The sequence below is a fragment of the Macrotis lagotis genome, chromosome 7, assembly GCF_037893015.1.
Source record: "Macrotis lagotis isolate mMagLag1 chromosome 7, bilby.v1.9.chrom.fasta, whole genome shotgun sequence".
Lineage (NCBI taxonomy): Eukaryota > Metazoa > Chordata > Mammalia > Peramelemorphia > Peramelidae > Macrotis > Macrotis lagotis.
Window position 1 is genome coordinate 215,719,782 of NC_133664.1, and position 27,165 is coordinate 215,746,946.

Here is a 27,165-nt window from a genome sequence, read left to right on the forward strand (position 1 = left end):
AAAGTATACCAAATATAGGTGTAATTGATCCTGGAGACAAAGAAGAGAACTTAGATTTTTATTACATTAAGAAGTTTTTTAGTTAGGGAGTGCAGTAATATGTGTACTTTAGTGTACTTTGTTATTTCTAGGGAAGATATCTTGGAAATAATTCTGGAAAGATTTGAAAACAGGGTGACCAACTAGGAGTTTATGGCTCTAGTACTGGTGAAAAGTTATGTAGGTAATGGTCATTTGAGTAGAAAGAAGAGGAAGAAATATTGGGAAGGTGGCAATGACAGAATTAGGCAACTAATTGATTACATTAAATATGAGGGTGATGAATTAAGGATAACATCAAATTTGTGAACCTGGTTGTCTCAAAGAATGAGGATGTGCTCTATATGAATTGGGAAGATGAGTGAGTTTAAGGAAATGGAGTGAGTTCAGTTTTAAACATAATGAGTTTGTGATATCTATGAGATAAATAGTTTGAAATATCCAATAGGCAACTGAAGATGTGTAACCAGAATTCATGAGAGAGAGAGAGAGAGAGAGAGAGAGAGAGAGTGTAGATCTAGTATATAGATTTGAGAATATATGAATAAAGATGTTAAGATTATGGAAGTGAAAAAAGTAGGTAAAGAGAGCAGAAGAGAACAAATGACAGATTCTTGAGATAGATATGAATATAGATATAGATATAGATATAGATATGGATATAGATATGGATATAGATATAGATATAGATATAGATATAGATATAGATATAGATATAGATATAGATATAGATATAGATATAGATATAGATATAGATATAGATATAGATATAGATATAGATAGTAAAAGAGAGTGAGGTGACAACAGGAGGAATATCAGGAGAGAGTAGTCATGAAAACCCAGGGAGGAGAGAGTATCAAAAAAGGGAGTGTGCCATATGCAGGAGAGGTCAAGAAAGATAAGCTTATGGAAACATTTTCTGATTTGACAATTTAGAGGTGGAGGATAATTTTGGAGAGAGTAGTTTCTAAGTGAGTGAAAAGGTTGAAAATGAAATTGCAAAAAGCTGTGTGTTCCATTATTTCAAAATTTCTTCTCTTACAAAGTGTCTAACTATTTAGATGCTAAATATATATTTATTGACTCATTACTATGAGTTAATTTTCTCCCCTTTATTATTTACAGATATCTCTGTTCATCTTTTAGCCATAGTAGTCAGCTTTTGTGGACTGGTCTTGCTGGTGGTCTCACTGTTTGTCTTCTGGAAGTTCTGTTGGCCAGTTTGGAGAAACAAACCTCTTACCTCCAATGGCAGTACCCTGCCACAGAGCATCTCAAGTATTCCAGTCTTTGAGATTGAGGAAAATGAGGAGAAAAAAGAAAATGAGAAGCTGTCTCCCCTAATTGAGTCTGCCATGAAAATCAGCCATACTTCCCCAGACATACCCACTGAGGTGCAGAATGCTTTGAAAGAACATCTCATCAAACATGGACATATCCAGAGACAGACCACTGAACCCACATCTTCATCCCGGTAAGGAAAATCCAAATATATAACTACTTTAATAGTAATTTATAAGGGTTTCTTCACAGGATAGAGCTGAGGTAAAGAGTGCAAAAAAGTACAAACTGATGGGAAATGAGAAAGGTCAACATAAAAGTTGGACAAACATACAAAGAGAGAAAAGGGTAGAAAGGAAAAATGCAAAATGCAAAAATGCAAAAATTCTTTAAGAATTACAAAAAATGAACTATCTTGTCATTACACCTGTGGAATTCTCATTCTTCATTTAGCAGCTTTGTATTTCTCCATAATTTTCATCAAACCAGTCTTGATGTTTGCAGGTATTCAGATCCAGATGAACAAATGAGCAAAGTTGTGTAACACCAAATCTCTGAAACTGCCCACTCCTTTTCTGCTCCACTATTGCCAACCCCTAATCTCTTGTCATTAATTCTTCTGGTAGTCATTTTTGGGGGAACTGTTGCTTTCACTGAATGTGAAGAATGTTTATGATCAGTTCTGCATTCTGTGCCACATGTTGCTTTTGTCACCTTCACATTATATCTGTCTTTTCTCCTTAAAATCACATATTCTATTATTTTGTCAGTGTTTGCTGAGAGGATGCATCCATGAAGTTTTGTTGCATTTATATAAAAGGAAGACAGCCTTAGTGGTGAGAAGTCATGAGATGTGCAAATCTTCTATAATAAATGAGCATTGCTGTTGCTGTTTTTCAATGCCATTCCTCCCAAGGACCTTCTGCCATGTCTGAGCTACTCTAGTATTGAAGTCACGCAGGATAATAAACTTGTACCATTTTGTCACATTAATGCATACTACATTAGGTCTTCACAAAATTTTTCTTTGACTTCATTAGGATTCATCATTGTTGGAACACAGACAGTTATGATGATATTTTCCTGCAAGAGGCAATCACATTGCATGAGACTGTTTTGATAGACATACTCATTTTGATAGATATACAAGCTTGTTGACTAGATTAATTTTAATTGCACCAGCTTCACAACACTCCCCTTCACTGTCTTCACTCCAGAAAATTGTGTATCCATGTCTGTTTTCTATAAGTTAACATTTATTTGGTAGCCTTGTTTCACTCAGGTATGCTTAGTTCTCTTGCAAAAAGAGCTATTCATCTTTCAGATCTACTGGATTTTGTATTTTCCATGAATGAGTGTGCATTCCATTCTTGTTTGAAGAAGTTTTTGTACTTTATTTGTGTTTTGACTGTAGGGTAGGTTCCCTGCCTGTCATGGTAATCCACCCAAGGCTAGGTAAAGAGACAATGTTTAAGGCACCCCGGAAGGTGAGCACAAAAATCCTTAAAAGGTTGTTCAGGTGAAGGTTGAATCCCACTGCCACTTCCAGTGAGAAGATGATCCTAGCCTGGTCCACTTGTGTGCAGGGTTATGACTACAGTTTCCAGTGTTTCTTGCTTCACCATTTGCCTGTCACCACAGGAATTTGAGATAGATTAAAAAATGATAAAATGATATACTCTTTTGATAGGGGGGGTGCAAATTGGATTTAAATGAGGCAGAGTTGCATAAAGTCATTCACCTATCTCTTCTAGTCATGGCAATCCAATGACAAGATAGAATCAAGTGATGGCTCAAAAATGCAGTGGATGACTTCCCAGAGTGCCTGCTTTAGCTACCTTCATGGTCTTTTGAGCAAATTGTTTTCATCTACTCTTACATTAGGGAAAGTCTTCACATGCTTGAAGCAGACATCCTGCTAACTCTATTATGAATTTGAGACCCTTTAGTTACCCTCAACTGGTTTAACCCATCTACCAAATAGGTTTGCCATGGTTTGCCTTCTGTGAATACTACAGCTTCTTGGAGCCATAGGTGAGAGTTGGGTCAATCAGGTAAAGATCAAAGGTGGAAAGCAACCATCACAACAGAGGTACTAGTCTTCCCTGAACAAGTCCTTCAATGTTTGTCATTTTTCTTTTTTCTCATTCTAGTCAATATGATGTGTGAAGTAGTACCTCAGAATTAGTTTAATTTACATTTAATTTGCATTTCTCTAATAAGTAGTGATTTAAAACACTTCTTTTCATGGTGATTGATTTCGTGTTGATATTTTTTTATTCAGAAGTCTATATATTTGAGAAATGAAAACTTTATCAGAGAAACTTGCTTTAAATTTTCTTAATTTCCTACTTTTTAAAATTTTTACTGTATTAATTTTGTTTATGCAAGTTTTAATAGAATTTAATTTAATAAAACTTAATAGAATTTAATAACATTTTCTATTTTTCTTTCTGTGATCTATTCTATCTCTTTTTCAGACATGACCTTTTCCCTTATCCATAAATCTAACAGGCACATTTTTTTCCTTGCTCCTCTAATTTTCTTATGAGATCACCCTTCATATCTAAATAATTTATGCATTCTGACCTTACCTTGGCATGTATGAGATGTTGATATGTGCCTAGTTTCTATCAAACTGCTTTCCAGTTTTCCCAACAACTTTTTCAAATGGTGAATAGCTTGGAATTTTGGATTTATCAACAGATTACTATAGTCTTGTATTACTATGAATTATGTACTAATCAATTCCACTGATCCATTGTTCTATTTCTTAGCAAGTGCTAGATTGTTTTGATGATTACCACTTTGTAACATAGTTTGATATCTGGTATTGTTACATTTGTTCACATTTTTTCATCGACTCCCTTGACAATCTTGATCTTTTGTTCTTCCAGATGAATTTTGTTGTTATTTTTTTTAGCTCTATAAAATAATTATTTGGTAGTTTTAATTGACATGGCAGTAACGAATGAGTAAATTAACATGGGTAAAATTGTCATTTTATTGTATTTGTTCAGTCTGTTCATGAGCAATTAACATTTCTCATATTATTTAGATCTATCTTTTTGTCTGAAAAATGTTTTGTAATTGTGCTTATATAATCCCTGTTTGTTTTGGCAAGTAGACTTTCAGGTATTTTATATTGTTTACAGTTATATCAAATGGAATTTCTCTTGTTATCTTCTCCTACTGTGTTTTGTTAGTAATATCTAGAAATACTGATGATTTATGTGGGTTCATTTTATATTCTGCAAATCTGTTGAAGTTCTTAATTGTTTCAACTAGGTTTTAATTGATTATGTAGGATTATGTAAGTATACTATCATATTATCTGCAAAGAATGATAGCTTTGTTTCTTGAGTACCTATTTTTATCCCTTCAAATTCCTTTTCTTGTCATTGCTAAAGCTAACTTTTCATCTCTGATCTTATTGGGAAGGGTTCAAGATTATTTCTATTACAGTTAATGCTTGATCTTGGTTTTTGGATAGATGATACTTAGCATTTTAAGAAAGCCTCTATTTCTAAGTGCTCTAGTGTTTTGGGGGTTTTTTGGTCTTAAAGATTTTTATTTTGAGTTTTACAATTTTTCCCCTAATTTTGCTTCCCTTCCCCCCCCACAGAAGGTAATTTGCCAGTCTTTACATTGTTTCCATGGTATACATTGATCCAAATTGAATGTGATGAGAGCAAAATCATATCCTTAAGGAAGAAACATAAAGTATAAGAGATAGAAAGATCAGACAATAAGATATCAGTTTTGTTTTCTGAATTAAAGGCAATAGTCCTTGGTCTTTGTTCAAACTCCACAGTTCTTTCTTGGGATACAGATGGTATTCTCCATTGCAGACCACTCTAAGTGTTTTTAATAAGAATGAGTGTTATATTTTGTCAGAGACTTTCTCTGCATTTATTAATATAATCGTATGATTTTTGTTTTCTAATTGTTGTTATTTATATAGTCAGTTATACTGATTGTTTTCTTAATATTGAGACAAACCTGCATTTCTGATATAAATCTCTCTCTGTCCCCTGCCCAGTTTGAAATTTATTGTAGTAATGTCTTTGTAAGTATTTCATTTAAAATTTTTGCATTAATATTCATTAAGGAAATTGATATAGTTCTCTCTGTTCTTGCTTTGCCTGATTTGATTAATGATAAGGACATGATCCTAGAGAGATGGGCTGAACACTTCCATAGTGTCCTTAACAGATCATCATCAATCAATATTGAGGTCAATAACTGTTTACCTCAAGTTGAAGTCAATCAGTCCCTAGCTGAAGTTCCAACTGAAGAAGATGTTTTAAATGCCATTAGGCTCATTTCAAGTGGCAAAGGACTTGGTGCTGATTCTATTCCAGCTGAGAGCTACAAGGTTGGAATGGAAATTTTCCAGGGTATATAGCATGAAGAGGTTATTCCTCAAGAATTCAAGGGTGCCTCCATTGTCCATCTCTACAAAGGTAAAGGGAGTAGATTGTCCTGCAAGAATCATAGGGGTATTTCTCTATTGTCATTGCTGGTAAAATTTTTGCCAGAGAATTGCCATTGAGAAGGACTTTCTCAATAGGTCAATTCTTCACTTGGAAGATGGTCACCTTCCTGAGAGCCAGTGTGGCTTCAGAAAGGGTCGAGAAAACAGTCAATGTGTTATTTACTGTCCAACAATCCAGGGAAATGCTAGGAACAGAATAGAAGTCTGTATACAACAACATTTGTAAAACTGACCAAGGCCTCTGATACCATCAGTTGTTTATGGAAAATTATGTCAAAATTTGTTTGCCCAGAGAAGTTCTTCAATGGTATTATACATCAATTTCATGATGGCATGCATGCCTGGATTCTGGATAGTGGACAATGCTCTCGAGATTTTCCAGGAACCAATGGAGTGAAACAAGGGTGTGTTCTTGCTCTTCTGCTTTTTTAGCATTGTGTTTTCAGTCATATTATCAAATGCCTTCACTGAGGATGAATATGGCCTCAAGGCCAGCTACCACACTGATGGCAAATTCTTTAACTTGAAAAGGAGACAAGCCAAGACCAATGGAAAGGGAATATTGGTGCATGGTTTTCTGTTTGCAGATGATTGTGCACTCAATATAGACTCTGAAACTGAGATGCAACAAAGTATGGATTGATTCTCTGCTGCTTGTGCTAATTTTGGCCTAACAATAAACATCAAGAAAACACAGGTGCTCCATCAGCCAGCACTATACCATCCATATGTAGAACCATCAATTACAGGAAATGAAGAAGTTGTGAGTTCTCTGGACAAGTTCAATTATCTTGGAAGTGTTCCTTCCAGGGAGGTACACATTGACGATATGGCTGACACACACATTGCCAGGTCTAGCTCAGTATTTGGGAGACTGAAAGAAAGTGGGGGGGGGGGAATCAGACTGATTACCAAATTGAAGGTTGACAGAGCCATTGTGCTGACCTCGAATGCCTGTGAAACCTGGACAGTCTACTAGTGTTATATCAGGAAACTGAATCATTCCCATTTAAATTATCTAGGGAAGATTCTGAATATCACCTAGTTGGAGGAGATGCCAGACAGTGAGGTCCTTTCTCAAGCTAAATTGCCTAGCATTCCAACATTACTGCAGGGAGTGCAACTATGACAAACTGATCATGTTATTAGAATGCCAAAAGTACTCTTGCCACACAGGGCAAGTGCACACAAGGGAGTTGGAAGAAATGTTTTGGGGGACACCCTGAAGGTCTCTCTTAAAAACTTTGAAATTGATTGTACAGCATGGGAGACACTGGCACAGGACCATCCAGCATGTTGTGTCCTTATCAGTGAGGGTACTATGCTCTATGAGGAAGGCAGAATTGAAGCAGCTCAAAGGAAGCATGGCATACGTAAGTTTAGATCCACCTCAGGTGTTCACAGGGACAATTGTACCCAACCTGTGGTAGAGCATTCCAAGCTCCTATTGTGTTTATCAACCACAGTCAAGCACATTTTAATTTGTCTCAAGCATAGTGATGTCATTTTGGTCTTCTTCAACAATGAAGGACAAGGACCAATCATTTTTTTTCAAATAGTTAATAACATTGCAATGAATTGTTACTTAAAAGTTTATCAGAATACATTTGCAAAAACATCTAGTCCAGAGAATTTTTCTTGAGGAACTAGAGAACATTTTTGTTCTAAGAATAAATATTGATCCAGTTCTTTTTCTAAGAGAGGGCTATTTAAGTATTAAATTTCCTCTTCTGTTAATCTGGGCAGTTCATATTTTTGTAAATATCCATCTATCTCAATTAGGTTGTCAGTTTTGCTGGCATATAATTGGACAAAGTAACTCCCAATAATTTCTTTAATTTCATCTTCATTGATGGTACACTCACCCTTTTCATTTATGATATTGATAATTTGTTTTTCTTCTTTCTTAAAATCAAATTAATAAATAGGTTTTTTTCATAAAATTGGCTCCTAGTTTTATTTATTAGTTCAAATTTATTTTTATTTTAACATGGCAGATGTAGTGCTTTTCCTCCTCAGTTTTACCTACTTTTTCTGGCTTCCTTAATTCCCAACTAAAATCCCACCTCCCTAAGCAAGTATTCCCCAGAGGACTTCCATGGAGGAACCAAGATGGTAGTGTCAAACTAGGAAGCTTCTGGAGTCATTCCCAAAACAACTTTGGATCAAGAATCTAAAGAGATCTGAAAGCCACAGCACCTCTCCAAATAAACAGTGATACAACTTTTTAGCAAGATATCTTTAGCAAGATATCAGGAAAAATTTGGCTCAAGTATGTAAGATGGTTCTGTACTCTGGAACATGTCCACAACCTAACTATAGCCATCCAACTCAGTAACTGTACTGATGCCTATTACTTTATTTCTTGTCTATACCCTTGAAACTGAAATAAAATTTAATGTGAATCTTTGTTAGCATAAAAAAAATGGTTCTGTAGCCCAGTGTAGGTGGGAGAGTTAGGAAGCCACAGTGCATCTCAGATCCCAGTTGTCTCAGGCACAGCTCAGGCCCAGGTTCAGGAAGCCAACCATTAGGGTCTAAACCATATTTTGAATAGTAAGGCTCAACCCCCAGAACACTGCTGCAGTACTGGGCTAACCCAGGACAGGGAGCAAACTGTAGACCCCAGCCTCTAACACAAAAAGCTGAGTCCATATGCCCTATGCCACAGGAGTAAAACTCAACTACAAAATGAACAAGAAACAAAACTAAACAAACTAAATGCTAATAACCATTGACAGCTACTATTCTGATTGTAATAAAAATGCCATTTCAGAAAAGGAAAGCAGTGAAAAATGCCTACATATGAAACCTCAAAGGGGTTTATGAATTCAAAAAGATCTCTTGGAAGAGCTTAAAAAGGATTTGAAAAACTAAAGAGAGGAAGGAGAAAAATGAAGAAAAGAAATAAGAATCTTGCAGGAGAATTTTGAAAAATTGACTGAAGATTGCCAAGCCTTTAAAAGTAAAATTGTCCAAATGGAAACTAAAATTGACCAACTGAAAAGGAAAATGACCTCATCTAAAAGTAAATTTAACTAATTGAACAAGGAAACACAAAAGCTATCTAAAGAAAATAAAACTGAATGAATATTTACAAAAATATAAGTTGCCCAGGCTAAATGAAGAGGTGATTAAATACCTTGACAACCCTATCTCAGAAAAAGAAATTCAACAAGCCATCACTGAACTCCATAAGAAAAAAATCTCCAGGGCCTGATGGATTCACAAGTGAATTACATCACGCATTTAAGGAACAATTGGTTCCAATTCTCTACAAACTCTTTGGAAAAATAGGTGAAGATGGAATTCTGCTTAACTCTTTCTATGACACCAATATGGTGCTGATAACCTAAACCAGGAAGAGTTAAAACAGAGAAAGAAAATTATAGACCTATCTCCCTGATTAATATAGTTGCAAAAATCTTAAATAAAATCTTAGCAAAACAATTACAAGTTATCACCAGGAAAATACATTATGATCAAGTAAGATTTATCCCAGGAATGCAGGGCTGGTTCAATATTAGGAAAACTGTTAGTATAATTAATTATATCAATAACAAACCTATCAGAAATCATATGATTATATCAATAGATGCTGAAAAAGCTTTTGACAAAATACAATACTCATTCCTATTAAAAACACTAGAGAGTGTAGGAATAAATGGACTGTTCCTTAGAATAATAAGCAGAATCTATCTGAAATCATCAGCAAGCATTACATTCAACAGGAATAGGCTGTAGGCATTGCCAGTAAGATCAGGGATGATGTTCATTATCACTACTACCATTCAATATTGTATTAGAAATGTTAACTTTAGCAATAAGAGAACAAAAAGGAACTGAAGGAAGTAGAATTGTGAAGGAAGAGACAAAACTCTCACCCTTTGTAGATGACATGATGGTATACCTGGAGAATCCAAAAAAATCATCTAAAAAAACTACTGGAAACAATTAGCAACTTTAGTAAAGTTTGAGGATAAAAAATAAACCCTCAAAAATTCTCAACTCTTCTAGATATGACTAGCAAGATACAGCAGGAAGAGCTAGAAAGAGAAATCCCATTCAAAGCCACCGCAGACAATATAAAATACCTGGGATTCTACCTGCCAAGGTAGACTCAGAAACTTTTTGTAATTTAGGGAAAAAAACCTGATATCTTATTATGTCATCTTGCTGTCTCTTATATTTAATTTTCTTCCTTAAGATATGAATTCTGTCTCATTACATTCAATCTGGATCAATGTATACCATGGAAGCAATGTAAAGACTGGCAAATTGCCTTCTGTGGGAGGTAGGGGGAAGGAAGCAAGATTAGGGTAAAAATTGTAAAGCTCAAAATAAATAAAATCTTTAAAATAAAGAATAATAAAATAAAACTCTAATAACTAGGATTGCACAACTGGAAATAAAGGACTCTATTAGACACTATGCTTACTTTACATTTTCTTCTCTTTTCACATTTTTGATTTTGTTTGGTCCATTCTAATTTTCAGAGAGCTTGTTAATTGGGCGAGATTTTATATCTTTTCCAATTCTTTCTTCTGTTGTTCTCATTTCATTTCCCTCAGATTCTCTAATTCTACTTATAAAAATATTTAACCACCACCACTACCACCATCATCATTATCATCATTTCAGTATTCTCAGCTAAAGGAAAAAATACTGCAAGCAGTCAAAAAGAAGCAATTTAAATATCAGGGAGTTACAGTCGATATTATGCAAAAGAATCAAAGGGTCTGGATTATGATATTCTGGAGAGCAAAGGACCTTGTACTACAACCAACAATCAACTAATCTACAAAATTCAACAAATTTTTTTTAAGGGAAAAGATTTTCAATGAAATAAAGGACTTTCAAACTTACCTGACCAGAATTGAACAGAAAATTTGGTCTTCAAATGTATGGTTCAAGAGGTGCTTTAAAAGAAAACAGAAAGTATGGGGACAGATGTAAGAATGGTTATGGGGTTTTTTAAAAAGGTTTTTATTTATTTTCAGTTTTATAATTTTTCCCCTAATCTTACTTCCCCCCCCCCAGAAGGGAATTTGCCAGTCTTTACATTGTTTCCATGCTATACCTTGATCCAAACTGAATGTGATGAGAGAGAAATCATTTCCTTAAGGAAGAAATATAAAGTATAAGAGATAGCAAGATCAGACAATAAGATATCAGTTTTTATAGTCCTTGGTCTTTGACTCCACAATTCTTTCTCTGGATACAGATGGTATTCTCCATCGCAGATAGCCCCTAATTGTCCCTGATTGTTGCACTGATGGAATGAGCAAGTGATGGTTATGGTTTTTGAGAAATGTACTTCTATCAGGACAGGCAATCAGGTGGCACAGTGGATAGAGCACCAGCCCTGGAGTCAGAAGGACCTGAGTTCAAATCTGCCTCAGACATTTAATAATTGCCTAGCTGTGTGGCCTTGGAGAAGTCACTTAACCCCATTGCCTTAAATAAATAAAAAATAAATTTAAAAAAAAGAATACATTGTGAAATATTCAGAAAGGAGGAGACTTAAAATGTTGCTGTGTGTATAATGTTCTGGTTCTGTTCACTTCATTTAGCATCTGTTCCTTCAATCTTTCCATGCTTTTCTGAAGTCTGGATGCTCATGATTTCTTACAATTAGTCTATAACATTTATATATAATAGCTTCTTTAGTCATTCTCTAATTAATGGAAATTCCTTAATTTTCAATTCTTTGTCACTATAAAAAGAGTTGCTATAAATATTTTTGTACATGTGACTCCTTTCCCACTTTTTATGATCTCTTTGGAATATAAACCTAGTAGTGGTATTGCTGGATCAAAGGATATGTCCTTTTCCATAGTTCCAAAGAGCAATGGTTAAATAAGTTTTCAACTCCAACAAGAATGCATTAATCTTCCAGGGATAATCTCTACCCAAAGAAACAATTGTGGGGCTTAGACAAAGATAAAAGTCTATTACTTTCATTTTTTTTCAAAAAGTGTCATATGTACAACATAATTTTGCTATCTGTATTATTTCATTTTCTCCTCAAGGCTATGATTTTTCTCTCAACACATTTAATTTTGATCAGTGTATAGCATGGAAACAATGTAAAGACTGTCAGATTGCCTTCCGTGGGGGAGTGGGGGGAAGGAAGGGAGGGTGGGGGGGGAAAATTCAAAACCTTACAAAAATGATAGGTAAAAACTACTAATGTATATAATTTGAAAACACATAAAAAATTTATATTAAAAAATAAAATAAATGTCCATTCTATAGATCTAACAGACTATTCCTTGTTCTCTTAATTGACTTATGATATCATCCAGAAAGGTTAGATCTTAAAATTGTCTTTGGCTTTAGTACTGCTGAAATGAACAGATCCATATGGTTGATCATCACCCCATATTGTTAGTGTGTATAATGTTCTTCTGCTTCTGCTCATTTCACTCAGTATCATTGCTTAGTTTTGGTCATGCTATTTTCTCAGTAATTTTTGTCAAATAATGAGTTCTTTATCAAACAGTAGATTACTATAGTAATTTACTACTGTTTCTTCTGTACCACCTTTCATTGCATTTAAATAAAGCCATTTATGTATCTTCTGAGCCTCAATTTCTTCATTTGTAAAATAAAGGGGTTTCTAAGTACTTTTTAAAATTTTATTTTATAGGCAGCTAGGTGGTACAGTGGATACAGCACCAGCCCTGGAGTCAAGAGGATCTGAGTTCTCAGATTCTTAATAATTACCTGGCTATGTGACCCTGGGCAAGTCACTTTAATCCCACTACCTTGCAAACCCCCCCCCCAAATTTTTTTTATTAAATCAGATTTATATAACTGGGCAAATATCAATTGCTCATAGATAGACCATGCTAATATAATAAAAATAGCAATAGTGCCATACCACTCAAACTTCCAAAAAATTAATTTAGTAAGCTAGAAAAAATAGTAACTAAATTCATATGGCAATACAAAAGGTCAAGAGTATCAAGGGGAAAAATACACAGGAAGAGACATAGTCATACCATATCTAAAACTATATTATGAATTATGAGTCATCAAAAGTTTTGTCTGGTACTGACTAAGAAATAGAGTGGTGGATCAGTGAAACAGATTAGGTGCAAAAGAGACACAATAAAGGACTACAGTATTTACTGTTCGATAAATCCAAAAACGGCCGCTTCTGGGATAAGAACTCACTCTTCAATAAAAACTGTTGGGAAAACTGGAAGATAGCATAGTGGAAACTAGGAATAGATCAATATCTCACACCCAATAACATTTTGAGTGCAGAATTTAGACCTAAAAGATAATATAAGTCATTTAAGAGAACAAGGAATAGTTTACCTGTCAGATCTAAGGAAAGGGGAGCGGTTTATGACCAAAGAAGAGATAGAGAATATTATAAAAAGCAAACTGGACAATTTTGATTACATTAAATTAGAAAATGTTTGCCCACTGCAACCAAGATTAAATTGAATGTAGTGAAAAGATTTGCATGAATTGATGCTGAGTAAAATGTAACGAACCAGATCATTATACACACTAACAACAACACTGGGTGATGATCAAGCATAATGGACTTGTTCATTTCAGCAGTATAATAATCAGAGACAATTTTAAGATTCTTATGATGGAAAATATCGTCCATATCCAGAGAAGGAGCTGTGGAGTTTAAATGAAGTTCCAAGCTTATTGTTTTCAGTTTTAAAAAGTTGTCTTATGTATTGTGCATTCTGTAATTTTGTTATTCTTTCTTCCATTTGGATTTGATTCTTCCCTCACAATATGATCAATATGAATCTATTGTTTATAATGGTTATAAATGTATAGCCTATATCAGATCTTCTCTCACATGTTCAATTTCAAGCTATGTTTATCACTGTTAAAATGTAAAGACTATATCAGATTGCTTTCTGTTGGGGAGGAGGAAATGGAGGAAGGGAGAAAAATAGTAAAACTCAGTCTTGCAAAAAAAAGATTGGTAAAAATCACCCTTTGTAGGTGGCTAGAAAAATATATAAAATACATATTTAAAAAATTGTTTAATTTTTATTTATAGAACAAAACAAGCATTTCCATAACATAATACTTGCTATTCCCTCCAAATATAACTAAAAAGTCATTATGTAAATTTCTTTGTTTTTATCCTTTTTTCTTCCCTCCTCCCAATTCCACTCTAGAGATGGCTAACATTAGACCCCAAAACTGTGTATATATTCATGTGTATATGTAAAATTATTCTGTATATACTTATATTTATCAGCTCTTTCTCCAGATATAGGTAGTATCTTTCTTCATGCCTTTTATTTTTAATTTATGTATTTGTAATATCAAAATGACTTACTTGCTCAAAGGAATTATTAAGGGGCAGCTAGGTGTCACAGTGAATAGAGTGGCAGCTCTAAAGTCAGGAGAATCTGAGTTCAGATCTGACCTCAGATTTTTAATAATTACCTACTTGGTTCTGCTCACTTCACATTTCATTATTTCATCCAAGTCTTTCCATGCATTTTTAAGATCACTGAGGTCATTATTTTTACAGCATGGTAATATTCCATCACAACTATATACTTTATTTAGCCATTCCCCAATAGATAGAGATTCCCTGCAATTTCCAGTTTTTTGTCACTTCTATAAAGAGGGCTGATATAAATATCTTATTCCCATTCAAAGTTATAATTACTATTTGTGAATTTACATCCATTTTATTTTTATTCACTATTTTCTTTCTCAGCTTCTCTTTTTTTACTCTATCCCTGTTCCTTGATCATCTTTCCTCACTCTCTCCTCCCCATTCACTTACCCCTCCAAAACTCTTTCCCACCCTTTCCGCAAACCTCCCAATGAACAAATTTCTGTTCTTTACCTCTTATCCCCCCATCCTTTGCCAATGGAAAAGAAAAAGAAAAAAAAAACAAGAGAACACTTGTAACAAATCTGCAGTCTAACTAAACAAATTCTTAAACTGACTTTGTCCAAATTCTGTACCCACAGTCTAAACCTCTAAAGAGGTTCATAACATGTTTGTTCATTGTGCTGAAAAGAGTTATTAAGTCTTTAACAGTTGTTTGTTTTTACAGTGTTATTGTTGTTTTATAAATTATCTTTATTTTATTCACTTCATTCTATATCTATTTATACAAATCTTGCCAGTTTTCACTGAAATTATTCTTTTATTTATTTCAACCACAATAAAATTTCATTACAACTATGTACCATAATTTGTTTACTCATCTCTTATACAGTTTTTTTGCCTCTACAAAAAAAAGAATTGATATTTTTGAACATATTGTCCTTTTTCTTTTTCTTTGACCACTTTGTGGTAGTGACCTGGTGGTGCTATTGCTAGGCTAAAAAATATGCACTGTTCAATTACTTTTGACACACATTCAAATTATTTTCCGGAATGGTTGGACTAATTTACACCTAAACCAACTATACACTTGAATTTGTTATTTTCCTTTTTCTTGCAAGTTTTGCTAATCTTTTGTTGCTTTGTTTGCAGTTTTCTAATTATTGTATAACTTATTTTTATCTAAACAAAATTGTTGATTGTATCAGTGCATGCAGTGTTTTCTTGATTCAGGGTTTCTAACTTCCTCCCATGTAACCTGATTGGCCCTAGCTTCCTTGACATAGCTTCCTGTAATTGGGGCATAAAAAATCCCAGTTAAGCATAGTTTGGGCCTATCAGTCAGTGGATGCCTAAAACCATATGATTTGCCATATTATAATGAGTGAACATATTTGTTTCAATTGGAATCAAAAGAGAGGTTCAATACCACTGCAGCTTTGTTGTATGTATAGTTACTGTGTTTGAACAAAGTAAAACTCCTATGTTCAATGACTGCGTATGACCTCATTTGTCTTAACACTGAACCTACACTAGGAGGATTCTTGCTTTAAAACTGCCCCTTCAACGACTTTTGTATCTGTAAGGTAATTTCTTCCTACTATCTAATATGTTAAATATGTTACTGTGTATGTTTGGTGTTTATCTTCATCTGTGATATGAAATGTATATCTATACTTAGTTCCTGCTATTACTTTGCAGTTTTTGTCAGGAAGGAAGTGCAGAGAGAAAAGAGAAACAAGTTAACTTCACTTTGACCTATTTTATCTCTGAATTCTTTCATTCTATGGGAAATTGCAGATGTATTTCTTTAGTGAGGTACCCTTTCACTGTTCATATTTCTCCCAATTGGAATTCAGTTGGGGGTTGTTCTTTCAGCTGAGGTCATAAAAAGCTTCTTACTGATTTTTTTCTCTCCATCCTTAGAGCCTAGCTGAAAGTATAATGTGTGCATCCAGGGTGCAAGATGGTTCCTAATTATGGCCAAGCAATTTTCATGAAATCTAGCTATCCCCGGGTGGCTAGGTGATGCAGTGCATAGAGCTCTGGCCCTGGAGTCAGGAGTACCTGAGTTCAAATCCAGTCTCAAACATTTAATAATTAGCTAGCTGTGTGGCCTTGGGCAAGCCACTTAATCCCATAGCCTTGTAAAAAAAAATTTAGCTATCTCAAAGATAACAAGATGGTAAAAGAAGCAAAGCTTTTCTTCTTTCTCCTTTCTGTAATGGAAAGAGTGCTTGACTTGTGTTTTATCAGGATCCAACAATAGGAGAGAATTGTAATGGTATAACTCATTGCATTTTGATTGGCTTATATTTCATTTGAACAAGAGTAATATCTTTGTCATTACTAACCAGCAGGATGTGTTGTCATGGAAATGGTTAAGCTCTGTAATAATTAAAGCTTCTGTTAACTGACACACTAAACTGGTGACTTAGGATGTATCTTAAGTACTGTATAATTAGGGCATGGGCTCCACTAGAATAACATTTTTACTATACTTTGATTCCCAGTAGGAAAGGATGTACAGCTGCACTATTACATACAGAAGTATTCAGAAGCAATTAATGGTTTTGTTGAAAAGAATTACATCTAAAGATACTTTGAATTATAGAGGTAGTGGGAATAAAAATACTTGCAGAGGATTTTTATTATTTCCGCTACTATCTGTGTAAACTTGAGTCAACAACTTCCATCTGTAAACTGAGGACACCACTACTTCCACTGCCTAATTCACCAGGGTGTTTTTTTAATTTATTTATTTATTTTTGAATTTTACAATTTTTCCCCTAATCTCGCTTCCTCCCCCACCACCCACAGAAGGCAATCTGTTAGTCTTTACATTGTTTCCATGCTATACATTGATCTCAACTGAATGTGTTGAGAGAGAAATCATATCCTTAAGGAAAAAAAAATATAAGTGATAGCAAAATTACATAATAAGATAACAGTTTTTTTTTTTAATTAAAGGTAAGAATCTTTGGTTTTTGATCAAACTCCACAATTCTTTCTCTGGGTACATATTGTATTCTCCATTGCAGATACCCCAAAATTGTTCCTGATTGTTGCACTGATGGAATGAGCAAGTCCATTAAGACTGATCATCAACCCCATGTTGCTGTTACGGTGTACAATGTTCTTCTGGTTCTCCTCATTTCGCTCAGTTCATGCAAATCCTTACAGGCTTCTCTGAATTCCCATCCCTCCTTCACCAGGTTGTTTTAAATAAATGTCTTGTAAATTTATCACTGTAGAAACATAAAATTTATAGACAGTTTGAGACGGTAAATTTCTGGGAAAAGGGAAGTTATGAATAGGACATATATTTTCCCAAGTTTTTATTTTTTAATTAATTAATTAATTTTCCAATTATGTGCAAGCTTTTGTGTTCCACATTTTTCTACCACCATCCCTTCCCTCCCTCTTCCCCATGGCAGCAAACAATTTGAAATAGGTTGCACATGTATAATCATGTTTAATATATTTATATATTAACAAATATTAATATATCAATAATAGTATTGATAATATTAATAAATTAATATATTTGCATATTAGGTTGTGAAAGTATTATAACTAAGGGGGAAACATGAGAAAGAAGGAAAAGACATAAAAGAAGTTTTAAAATGTGAACAGTATGCTTTGCATTCAAAATTCATAATTTCTTCTCTAGATGTGGATGGCATTTTTCTTAACAGTTCTCTAAGGACTGTCTTTGATCACTCAATGATCCTTGATCATTGAAGTTACTTCCTTCACAGATGATTATCTCACAACGTTGCTGTTAATGTGCACAATGTTCTCTTGGTTCATCAGTTCATGCAAATCTTTCCATGCTTACCTGAAGTCAATCCACTCATGATTTCTTTTTTTTTAGGGTTTTTTTTTGTAAGGCAAATGGTGTTAAGTGACTTGCCCAAGGCCACACAGCTAGGTAATTATTAAGTGTCTGAGACCGGATTTGAAACCAGGTAGTCCTGACTCCAAGGCCTGTGCTTTATCCACTACACCACCTAGCCGCCCCCGCTCATGATTTCTTACAGATCATTAATACTCCATAACATTCATATATCATGGCTTGGTCAACCATTCCCCATTTGATGGGCATTATAAAGAATAGTTCACACTATTTCACAAATAAAACTATTAGTTAGTCTAACAATGTCTTTTTCCTTTCTCATCCTTTTTAATTAGCTTTATTTTTACTTTTATTTTGTCTGAGATCAGGATTGCTACCTCTGCTTTTTTTTTCTGCTGAAGTATAATGTACTCTGCTCAGTCTTTTTACCTTTACCCTGTATATGTCTCTTTGATTCAAATGTGTCTAATATAAAACATATTGTAGTATTCTGGTTTTTAGTCCACTTTGCTATCTGCTTTCTTTCTATGGAATAGTTCATAGCACTCATAGTTAAGATTACTAATTCTTATTTCCCTGTATCTTATCTTTTCTCCCTCCTTTCCCTTAGCCCTCCTCACCAGTGTTTTGCTTTTAATTGTTGCCTCTCTCAAACTGTCCTCCCTTCTACCTTTTCTTCTACCTTTCCCTTTACCCTTTTATTTTACTTTTTAAAAAAAAGTTTACTTTACTATAACTTTACTTTTATTTCCCCCTTCTCTTTTATCTGCCTCACCTTCCCTTTTATTTCCCCTCTTCCTGCCCCCCCCACCCCCCACCCCCACCACTTCACCACTGGGTGGGATACATTTCTAAACCCAATTGGGAATATATGATATTCCCTTTTTGAACCAAAATCTGGTGAGTAAGAATTATTCAACTCATACCCTCCCTCCTATCCCTTTACTATAATAAGTCCTTTGTGCCTCATCAAGTGATCTAATGTCTTCTTCATCCAATAGAATCCTCTTTTTCATATCTTAATTGTTTTATACCTGTCTTGCACCCCCACCCTCTGTCTTAGTATACTCCTTTTATCTATCCTGATAGAAGTACAATTCTCAGGATTGGTTGACTGATTGATTGATAAGCTTCATCACATCATAGTCACTTCATACCAAAACCCTATGTCCAAGTATTCTGCCCTCAACTGACCCATTAGAAATATGATTCTCAAAACTCATAAGAATCATCAAAATATAAGCAATTTAATCCCATACCCCCTTCCAAATACCCTCCCTTTATCTGTCCCAATAGAAATACAACCCTCAAAAGTTAAAAGTTTGATTGCATCACAAGCAATTTATATTCACATTTTCTATCTAAGAATGCTCCTTTCAATTTTTTCACATCTTGTTTTTTTCTGATTGTGGCTTTCAGGTAGCCGATAATTTGTAAATTATCTCTCTCCAATATGTTTTCTAGGTCATTTTTCCTACGAGATATTTTAAATTTTCTTCTATTTTTTTTTCACCCTTTTGGTTTGTTTGATAGAATCTTGATGTCTAATAGAGTCATTCAATTCCATTTGTCCAATTCTAGTGTTTAGGATTTTACTTTCATCAATTAGCTTTTGTGTTTCCTTTTCCAGTTGGTCAATTTTACTGTTTGATGAATTTCATTCCTTTTTCCAGTTGAACACTTTTACTTTTAAAGGAGTTGATTTCTTTTTCCTTTTTTGCTTTGACAAGTATTGCTTTTTCAGTTTTTTTCATAATTCTCCTGCATGACTCTTGTTTCTCCTTTCCATTTTTCTTTTTCCTCTTTTCTTTGGTTTGTTAAAATCCTTTTTGAGCTCTTCCAAGATGTATTTTTTTTATTTGAAGGCATTTTTGTCACTATTTTTCTCTTCTGAGATGGCATTTTTATTATCCTCATCAGAATAGTAGTTTTTTAATGGTTAGTGTTTTTTTTTCAACTTTTTGCTCATGTACAGTACCTAGGTTTTTGTGATGGAGCTGGGGTCTGATCCCTGGCTTACCACTTGTCTATCTTTCAATTTGTTCCCTTGGTTAGGGTAGCCTAACTCAGTCCCACCTATTGCACCAGAGTTCCCAAGGCTTGAACTTTGTTTTCCCAACTGTGGTTAGAACTGTCACTGCTGGTCTGCTGCACTATTGACCTGCTGAACCAGAACCTAAGCTGTGCTGTGGCTAAGAGTCTCCTGCTGGTTTTCCAACTCTCTTGCTTAGACTGGGCTTTATTCCCCTTTCCCCACATAAGATAGATCTTAACTGAAGTTCTTCCTTGATATCTTAAGTTGAGAATGTGTTTCACTCTTGTATTTGTGGGTTCTTTAAGATGTGTTTAGAAGCTTCATTTAAAACTGGTTAGGGAAAAAAAATCCAGGGAGCTTCCTAACTTTAAATCACCATCCTGGTTCCATCTAGCTTTTATATTTAACAACTATATAGTGACATATATGGCCCTAATATCAAAATAAATAGCCAACTTGGAATAGCTAGAAGTGATTTCCAGTTTAGAGAAATGGTCAACACTGGTTTTGTATACAAAGGACTTGAATTTTAATCTCCACTCTGCTCTTTTTATGGCACAAGAAGCAGAAAACTTGTACTGTGATCAGTTACATGAGATTGAAAAAAAAAGAAAAAAGGAAGAAAATGAAGGGGAGTGTGTATACTAAAAATAGAGCTGCAATTACTTTGGACCTGACTTTAAATTGAGCTGAGATCAGGCTGACATTCTAGAGATTGCTGAGGACAGAGATTCAAAACAAAGAACCTTATATCTGTCATCTGAGGAGATTGATTAGGAAGGGTTGGAGCAACAAAGAAGGTGATAAGGAAAAAAATGCTAAACATCAAAGCTAGAAAAAAACTAATAAAATTATCAACATTTCAAAAATCAAGTAAAAATGAGCAAAATCATAAAGTAAAATCAAAACGTCATTACTAGATATTATAATATGAAGTAAAATGAACCAGTAGTCCCTGATGAAAGAAAAAATTCTCTGGGCAACCAAATTATAATAATAATAATAATGATGATGATAATAATGATAAAAATGATAAAAATGATAATGACAATAATAAATCACAGAATGACACAAAAAAACAGAATTCATAAAGGAAGAAAATAAGAATGAATTTAGGTCAGTAATTAAGCACTTTCAGTATGGAAAATAGTGTTCAATTCAGTCACAATCAACAGACTAGGAAAAATGAAATCTATTTGAAAGAATCTCTAAATTAGAGATTAACATTTTTGGAATACAAATATATTAAAGTGCAGGAAAATTTGGTAAAAAAAAAGAAAAAGGTAGCAGCATTAAAGGAAAGCAAATACTATATAAGTCAGAGTACTGACATTGAAGACATGATGTTAGAGTTAACTTAAGAATTGTAGATCTCTCTCAGAACAATATAAATTTAACAGGGAAAAATAATACAATGTCTAGAACTTCTGAATTCAAAAGGAAAGGAATAAACATTTATTATGTATGATATGGGCAGTAAAGTACTGACTAAGAGAATCTACAGATAGACTTTAGGAAAAACAAAGGGCAATTCAAACTCCAATACAGATAGTGGTCAAATTTAACAATTTCAATACCTCTGCCCCCCACAGGAAAAAATTCAAGCACCCAGAAAAAGACCTTCAACTGTGAAAGAAAGATTATTCTCTTTAAGTTACAAAAAAAATGAGAGAAGAGTAGAAAATAATGAATATGAAAAAAGTAACAAAAAAAAATAAGATATTAGAGTTAAAAAGGAAAGAATAATCTAAATTAAGCCCTTAACTGTAAGGGAAAGGAAAAAGAACAAAGGGGGAGGGGGGTGGAGATAGATAAAGAACAGGTAGGGTCCTGGAATGGAGTCAAGAAGACCTGGATTCAGCCTAGATACTTTATTATAAATAAATAAAAAGAAGAAAATTAAACAATTTAAGTAAAAGTAAAGAGCTTAGGATACTGTAAGCAAATGAGAATAGGGTTGGTGAGAGTTGAACCAATAGGAAATAAATAGTCATCAAAGTAGTATAAGGACAAATAATTATAAAGATAATAAATTCTTGAAAAACCAAAATAAAACAATCCAAAGAACTGTGAGAAAAACTGGAAAATAGTTGGGCAGATAGATAAGGAGAGGATTCCTAAGCAAATGGGAAGGAGATATTATCAGAGATAAAATAGGTCATTTTTATTATATAAAATTGAAGAGCTTTTGCTCCAACAAAATAAAAAGAGCTAGGACCAAATGAGAAATAGAAAATTGGAAAAATATTTTTGGCACTAAATATACTTGTTAAAGATCTAATATGTAAGATATAGAGATAATTCTCACAAACAACAGTTGTTGGGAAAACTGGAAAATAGTATGGCAAAAATTAGGTATAGACCCACATCTCTATACCCTATACCAAAATAAGGTCAAAATGGGTACAGGATTTAAACATAAAGGGTGATATAGATAAATTAATAGACCAAGAAATTATCTATCAGATCTATGGAAAGGAGATAAATTTATGACCAAATAAGAGTTAGACTACATAATAAACTGAAAAATGAAAGATTTTTACTATATTAAAAAGTTTTTGCACTAATAAAATCAATGTTGCCAAAATTAGAAGGAAAGCAGAAAGTTGGGAAACAATCTTCACAACTAAGAGTTCTGATAAAGGTCTCACTTCTAAAATATATAGTGAATTGCATCAAAATTTTAAGGTTATAAGTCATTGCCCAATTGTTAAATGTCAGAGGATATGAATAGACAGTTTTCAAATGAAGAAATCAAAGCTATATATAGTCATATGAAAAAATGTTCCACATTATTATTGATCAGAGAAATGCAAATTAAAACTATTATACCTATCAGATTGGTCAAGTTGAAAAAAAGGGAAAATGATCAATGTTGGAGAGGTTGTGAGAGAATTGGGACAATGATGCATTGCTAGTTGAGTTGTGAAGGAATCCAACCATTTTTGGAGAACAATTTAGAACTATGTCCAAAGAGCAATAAAAATGTTCATTCCATTTACCCAGCAATTCCAATTCTAGGCCTGTATCCAGAAGAAATCATAAAAAATGGGAAAAGTCCTACGTGTTCCAAAATATTTATAGCAGCTCTTTTTCAGGTGGCAAAGAATTGGACATTGAGGGGATGCCCATCAATTGGGAAATGGTTAAACAAGTTATGGTAGATAAATACTATGGAAAATTATTGTTCTATAAGAAACCATAAATGGTCGGACTTTAGAGAAGCATGGTCTGATGCTGAGCAAAGGGAACAGAACCAAGAGAACAATGTATACATTAACAGCATTGTGAGATGATCAACCCTGATGCATTCAGTTCCTCTCAATAGTTATAACCATATTAGATGGCTATGGACAATGTTTTCCCCCATCCAGAGGAAGAAAAACAAAACAAAACAAAACAAAACAAAACAAAAACAACTCTTCAGAATCTGATGAACAATTTATAAAAATTATCTCTTATGAATCTCTTTCCTTTAATCCTAATTCCTCATCCTGAAAATGACTAATCTGTAAACATATTTATCAAAAATATGTATGTACAATGCTAACCTGACTGTTCACTGCTGAGGGGAGGGGGGGTGGGAAGGGAGGGAGGAAGGCAATTTTGTTACTTAATAATATACTTGATGAAAAAACAAAAGAACCTGGATTGTAAGATCTATGAACCTAGGTAAACTAAATGTGATCAAACAGATGATTGAAAATTAAACATTAATACCTTGGGTGCCAAGTGAATTTAAATGAATGATAATGTATTAATTTAATTAAAATGATCACTACATTTCATTTTGCATCAGTTCATATAAGTCTTTTCAGGTTTTCCTAAGAGCATTTTGCTCATTATTTCTCCTGGTATAGTAGTATTCCATCACAATCATGTACTACATGTTCAGCCATCCCCAATTAATGAGTATTCTCTCAATTTCCTATTTACAAATAGTTTTGATTGCATGATTCCTTTTTCTTTTTGTTTCTTATTTCTTTTAAGTTAGAGAATTAGTAGCTTAATGATGGGTCAAAGAGTATGCCTGGTTTTATAACTATTGGGATATATTTCAAAATTATTCTACATAATGGTTGAATCAGTTCACAATTACACCAACAATACATTAATGGGCATGAGCTGGGAAAGTCAAATCAACTAAATAGAAAAGGAGTGGAACTCATCAAAAATGAAATTAGTCAACTGGAAAAGGAAACTGAAGAAAATCAAACCTTAAAAACTAACTAACTAACCTAGAAACCAATGAATCTAGGAGACACTAAGATTCCATCAAACAAAAGCAAAAGGCAGAAAAAAATTGTAGAAAACATAGAGACTTTTAGGAATAATAAACAACTTGGAAAATACATCCAGGAGAAATAATTTATGAATTATTGAAAGCCTAGATTTTAAAAAAGAGCTTAGAAAATATCTTTTAGGAAATTATCATGGAAAATTGTCCAAAATACTAGATCAATTAGTCAAAATAGTCTTGAAAGAATACACAGAAAGAAACCCCAGAATAAAAACTGTCCAGGGCAGCTAGGTGATACAGTGAATAGAACACCAGCCCTGGAGTCAGGAGACCTGAGTTCAAATTCAGCCTCAGACATGTCATAATGTCCTAGTTGTGTTGGCTTTGGGCAAGTCACTTAACTGCCCATTTCCTTGAAAAAAACAAACAAATAAAGAACAACAAAGAAAACCTCCAAGTGTTATTATAGCCAAATTTCAGAATTCTCAACCAAAGGAGAAAATACTGCAAGCCCAAAAAAAAAAAAAGTAATTTAAATACAAAAGAAGTTCAATCAGAATTGCACAGGACTTATTAGCTTCAATGTTAAAGGATCAAAGTGCCTGAAATATGATATTTCAGAGAGCAAATGACCTTGATTACAACCAAGAATTTACTCCTGCAAAATTCAGCATATTCTGTCAGGGAAAGGGATGTATTTTCAATGAAATAGAGGGTTTCTAAAATTTTCTAGAAAAAAAAGACCAGAGCTGAACAGAAAATTTGATCTTCAAATACAAAACTCGAGAGATGCATAAAAAAGTAAATGGAAGTGAGGAGCAAGGCTGAAGTTGGTAACAACATATACCATATACATACTACAAGGGAAGATAACACCAGTAATTCTTGAGAATTGTATTTTTCTTAGGCTAGTTAAAGAGTAGAATAAACTTGAAGGGATTGTACTTAAAGGATATGGATAAAAAAATGATATATGAATACACTATTGATTATGAGAGTGGTATTTTCTACTGAGACAGAGGGAGGAAAAGTACTTAAAGGTTCTAAACATAAATTACAAAGTGACCTTACTTTATTGGATACATAGCTAAGGAGGATTGTAGTACAATTGAGACAGTGAATGGAAACCTACTTAGAAGAGTTGACCATAAATAAGATCTTGTCTAAAAAAATAAACTTTAGTAAACAAGGGTTATAATGCTATAGTTGGAGAGCTAAAGGGAAAGAGGGAGCGAGTGTACCCAATACTTTGGTTGGGGAGGGTTGAGGTTCTACAGAGAGAGAGAGACAGAGAGAGAGACAGAGACAGAGACAGAGACAGAGAGACAGAGAGAGAGAGACAGAGAGTACATTTATAGGACAATGAAGTAATTTTGCTTTGCTTGATGTTTTGGCTACAATTGGAGGGAGTATGTTTGGTGAGGCAGAGTTATAAACAGTTCATGAAATGATTTTACTTTGCATGGTGCTTTGGCTCATGAAAATTTTGTGTCCATGGAGGGTAGTTTAAAAGAGGAGCTGGTATAAATAAATTATAATTTGATGAGATTTATGACTCTTTAGAAGTGTATTTCTAATTTGACAATAGAGAGGAATGTACTTTGGGAATATGAGACAATGTCTATCAAGAAATCAATCAATCATCCTTTAAGAATGGCATTTCTGTTAGGACAAATAAAAGGAGTACATTTTGATAAATGGGTTTAGGTACAAAACAGGGTTAAAGCATAAAGACATAAAAAGGACTATACTATGAAAAAAGTTAGACATTAGTGGATAAATAACACCAGGTGAAGAAGCACAAAGACCTATTGAAGAAGAGGGAAAGTAAGGAGGGTGTGAACATGAGTAAATCCTATTCTCAATAGATTTGGCCTGAAGAGGAAATAGCAAATATTCCCAATTGTGTCTAAAAATTTATCTCACCCTACAAGAAAGTAAGGAGTAAAAGGGAAGGAAAGGGAAAGAAGAGACTGATAAAAGGGAAGGTAAAAGAAAAAAATAAAAGTAAAATTTAAATTGAAAAGAAGTGTTAAAGGGGAAAGGGAGCAAAACCTTGATGAGGAGGGAGGAAAAAGAAAAGTGTAAATGGGAAAGGATAACATAGAGGAAAATACAGAATTAATCATCTTTTTCAGGTCCTCCTGACTCCGGGTTTTGTACCCTATCCACTGTGCCACCTAGCTGCCCCAGTAATCTTAACTGTAAATGTGAATGCAATGAATTCTCCCATAAAATGAAATGTGTAAAAAAACAAAATCCTACAATATGTTGTTTACAAGAAATACATTTGAGGCAAAGAGATACACACAGGGAGAAGGTAAAAAGCTTATGATTTAAAGGAAGAAGATAAAAACTTCAGGGGTAGCAATCCTTATCTCAGATAAAGCAAAAATAAAAAATGCATTCATTAAAAGATATTAGGAAGGAAACTACATTTTCTTAAAAGGCACTATAGGCAATGAAATTATATCATTATTAAACATATATGCACCAAGTGGTGTAGCATCCAAATTCTTAGAGGAGAAGCTGAAGAAATTACAAGGAGACATAGCAAAACTATAATTATGGATGATTTCAACCCCCCTCTCTCAGATTTAGATACATCTCACCACAAAATAAACAAGAAGGAAGTTAAGAAGATGAATAAAATCTTAGAAAATTTAGATAGGATAGACATCTGGAAAAAATTAAATAGGGATAGAAAGGAATATATCTTTTTCTCTGTAGTACATGACACCTATACCAAAATATACCATGGGTTTAAAAATCTTACAATCAAATGCAGAAAGGCAGAGCTGTATACTTCTCAGATCGTGATACAATGAAAATTACATATAATAAAGGAATATGGAAAGATAAACCAAAAATTAAT

General features: G+C 33.8%; 1 protein-coding gene across 1 annotated transcript in view; it reads left to right on the plus strand.

Moving 5' to 3' along the window:
* The first annotated feature begins 1,100 nt into the window (after window positions 1-1,100).
* The window catches only part of SYT10 (synaptotagmin 10), a 91,877-nt gene continuing 65,812 nt past the window's right edge, over window positions 1,101-27,165 (plus strand). Inside the window, 1 exon segment of the mRNA XM_074195333.1 lies at window positions 1,101-1,513. Coding sequence (XP_074051434.1) covers window positions 1,101-1,513 — 413 coding nt within the window.